Source organism: Neomonachus schauinslandi, chromosome 14, assembly GCF_002201575.2.
Source record: "Neomonachus schauinslandi chromosome 14, ASM220157v2, whole genome shotgun sequence".
NCBI lineage: Eukaryota > Metazoa > Chordata > Mammalia > Carnivora > Phocidae > Neomonachus > Neomonachus schauinslandi.
Genome location: NC_058416.1, coordinates 91,634,982 through 91,638,762, shown reverse-complemented (window position 1 = coordinate 91,638,762; position 3,781 = coordinate 91,634,982). Strand labels below are relative to the sequence as shown.

The 3,781-nt window shown below is 61.5% G+C and overlaps 1 protein-coding gene across 1 annotated transcript in view; it reads left to right on the top strand.

Moving 5' to 3' along the window:
• Nucleotides 1–1,382: 1,382 nt before the first annotated feature.
• Nucleotides 1,383–3,781, top strand: part of GALNT9 (polypeptide N-acetylgalactosaminyltransferase 9) — a 53,174-nt gene continuing 50,775 nt past the window's right edge. The window contains exons 1-2 of the mRNA XM_044921044.1: nucleotides 1,383–1,431; nucleotides 3,043–3,223. Of these exons, the coding sequence (XP_044776979.1) occupies nucleotides 1,383–1,431; nucleotides 3,043–3,223 (230 nt within the window). The remainder of the gene's footprint in view (nucleotides 1,432–3,042; nucleotides 3,224–3,781) is intronic.

The following is a 3,781-nucleotide window of genomic DNA, read 5'->3' as shown; positions in this document are numbered from 1 at the left end:
CAGTCATCCCAGAAAGGAGGGAAGACGCAAGTCCCACGAGCCCCACAGGGAGGCACTGATGGGCAGGACTCCAAAAAAAGCGAACTCAGATCCACGGGTTTTTAATGGTCGGAGCTGTAACAGCTGGGGCTCCCACCGCTCCCCCAGCGGTGCCCCCCGCCCCGGGGGACAGCCTCTCAGAGCTTCTGCAGCTGCTCAGAGGTCAGGGGTCAGGAAGGGCCAGAGGGCACAGGGCGAGGCGCAGACGTGACCAGCCCAGAACCCTTCCCTGGAGGCAGGGGTGGGCTCCACGCGAGGCTCCCGCTTGGACACACGGCTCTCGTCTGGGGCCCCGGACATCAGCGTGCGTGGCGGCGCGTGGCTGCTGGCCACGGTCCTGCGTCTGAAACCCGTGCTACATAAAAATTGTATCCTTACCATCCTTTGGTAAGGATGTATCCTTACCAATTGTATCCAATCATCCTTACCTCTCCACCCTGAAAAGTGCACAGGAAGTCAAGATCCAAGCCTAAAGCCAACCAAAATGCACATGATTTTGGGGAATGAATAGTGTCAAGGGAGGCTGCCGGGCCATTCCATGGAGGGGCGAGCAGTGCGGTCAGGCGGGGCTGCGTGGCCTCCGTGGCTCGCTGATGCTCGGCCCACAGCCAGCAACGGGTGGGTGGTGGAGGTGAGCTTGCGCCTCCTTTCAGAACCAGCCTCCAGACCAGCCGTGGGGAGCTGGGTGGAGGCTGCAGAGCAAAATTAGCTGTTCTAAGTGACTTTGACAACGTTAGACAACGTAGAAACTACGGTGTAGCTATTTCTGTCCTTCTGGGGGTAATTCAACATCTTATTTTTTAAAATCTTTATTGTGGTAAGAACTCTTACCATGCAATCTACCTTTGTGACAAAATTTTAAGTGTTGCTAACTAGGCACAGTGATATACTGCAGACCTCTAGCTTATCCCTATAAGTTTATACGTCTCTATAACTGAAAAAATATATATATAAATGAAACTTACACCCCGTTGAGCAGAAGTCCCGGGAGAATGCTAACTTTTCCTTTAACCGGCGAGGGAGTGGACAGACGCTGTCTAAAGTGACACTTCCAGAAATAGAGCCGAAAGTGTTCCTCCTAAGGTCACAAAGGTAACCCCGGAATAACGGAGAATAAAGGCACCGTGGGGAAGAGTGGAGGGAGGAGGAGGCCGGCGGACGGACTGAGCCTCAGGCTCCGTGCGGACGTCCCGGGAGGCTGTCCCCGCCGACAGAGCCAGACCCTGAAGTTACGGCGCGTGCGGGCACAGCCAGCAAAAGCCCGTCCTTTGCAGAGTGGGGCTTGCCCAGGACACCCCAACTCTGCCTTTTCATAGCTTTCCGCCCCGTCGGGAGGTTCTCACATGGGCGTGTCTCACTTTGACAAGCCAAAAAGTGACGTGAAGCAGCCCTGTGAGTTTTCAGGACCTGACCCCGCACAAGCTGAGTCCTCCCTCTTCTCCAGCCCTGGCCGCCCCACCCCGAAACCAGGCCCCTCGGCGTCCCCCAACCCTCAGGCCCCAGCCCGTCCGGAACCCACCCCAGGCCCCGCCCCCCAGCCCCGCCCGGACCCCGGACCTACCCCACTCCGGGGTCCCCCACCCCGGGCCCTCATGACCCCAGCTCCCCGCCCCCCTCCCCCCCTCCCCGCGCGCAGCTCCCATCCTCAGGCCCCATCCCCTGGCACTCACGCCCTAGGGCTTCCCCCTTGCCCCTACACCCTCGCCCCCCCCCCAGGTCCCCCCCCCCTCCGGGTCCCCCCCCCCCCGGGCTCCACCCCCTCAAGCCCCCACCCTGGGCAGCAGAGCTCCCTGGGGGGCCCGGCGGTGATCAGCGCCAACTGCTGTCCCCTCAGGTTTGGGGGCGCATCTGCCTTTGGGAGGCCGCTATTTACAGACTTTCCAAAGTGGAAAATGCCGCACAGACGTTTAAAAATAGCATGATTATATATGTATTTTTGCAATATTAAAATAAGCGGAAATGATTTATGTGTCATGCAATTTTTCAATTTTACATTCAGTGTGTGTCCTGCGGTCCTACATAAATACCAACACAGGTTTGCCAGTTCAAGATGGAATATTCCAGAAAACTCTGAGGTCCAGGCGCCCTGGGCTCCCCTCCTGCGCCTGGACTGTAAGCCGGGCAGCAGCGCAGACGAATGAGAAGGGGCTTGCGTTTCCCGGGGCGGGACATCCGCTCCGAGAGGCCGTGGGGGAGGGGGTGGGGGGGGTGGGGGCGTCGGGGGCAGGGCTGACTGTCCGTGGGGTTTGTTTTGCAGCGTGAGGCCAGTACAGCTTGGATTTCGGTTTGCGCCCCTCAGTGCGCGGCCTTCTTGTTTCATTACCGTAACAAACCTAAGGGGGCGGATGGCGCAGAGAAGAGCCCCCTCTGCCCGCGAGCCCAGGAGTCTGCTTGGGGGGCGGACCAGCCAGGCGGGGCCCATCCTGCCTTTCCGAGGGTTGGACTGCGGTGCCCTGGGGCCCCACTCCTGGAGCCAGCATGCCCCAGAGTCACCCGTCCCAGAGAGAGCCAGGGTGCCGTCCCCACGCGCTTCTCTGGCACACGGGACCACTTAGAGGAACGTTCTGGAAGAACAGGCCCCAGGCCTGGCCTTCCCAGGCAGCCCGCGTGCACAGGTGCTTCCTCCCCTGCCTGTCTCCTGGGTCTGCTCCGTCCCTCTCCACCCTCTGAGGCAGGGCCCTGCAGCGCCGGGTCCTATGTGTCGGGCGCTGGGGGGCTCCTCGGGGACTGCGGGCTCACACTCCAGGTGGCGTCCCACTGTGGTCGTGCAATGACGTCAGAAAGACCGACAGCCTCGAGGGTCGGGGAGCAGGTGGGCAACTCATTTGCATTCTTAAAGTGAACTTATTTTTATTGGAAAAAAATGTTAATTAATAGACTTTCCTTGAATTCCCAGAGTTGGGTCTGGAAGAAAGTGGTGGCCAGCCGAGGCTGGGGCCGGGCTGGGGAGGGCAGGAGGGTCGGGGGCCTGCCTGACCGCCCCCCTTTCCCGTTTCCCGCTAGGCCTCGCCAAGCCCATCGGCCTGGTGGAGGGCCCCGGGGGCCTGGGCCAGGGCGGCATGGCGGCCACCCTGCAGGAGGACAGCCGGGAGACGGAGAGCAAGTACGAGGAATACGGGTACAACGCGCAGCTCAGCGACCGCATCTCCCTGGACAGGACCATCCCGGACTACAGGCCCAAAAAGTGAGTACGTGGCGCACCTCTCGCAGGCGCCCCCAGGCCCAGCCCCCGCGCTGTGGGCTCCAGGAGCATGGACGTGCAGGCAGGCACCCCGGGCACTGCGCGTCCGCCCTGCACCGCTCTGGTGTCTCTGCTGTCGGTGGGTCGTGGGCATCCTGTCCACGCAGACGTGTGCAGGCCCGAGAGCCGGGCTGCGCCTTGCCGCCGCTCCACAGAAGGACACGGTGAAGCGTGCTGGGACCTCGGGGCTCACTCGCTCGCGTGGCACCCCCCCATCTAAAGCTGTCTGCCATCCGTCCCGAACCCCTGGCCCTCCCGCCCCCAGTCTGCCGCCGGCTGTGGCCTTGCCTCGTGGCCGGCTCTGCAAGCATTGCATCCTGTGTGGAAGCTCATTAGGTACCTTGGCGGGGGTGAAAGGTGAACAAAATGCCATATTCAGCGGGCATCATTCCTCGAGTAGGTCCCTCCAGGCGGGCACGTGGACTGGAAAGGAAAGGCAAGCTTGGCCGGGCTCCTCTCTGGCTCTGCCTGCGGGAAAGCCTGGGGCGGGGTGGGGGGGGG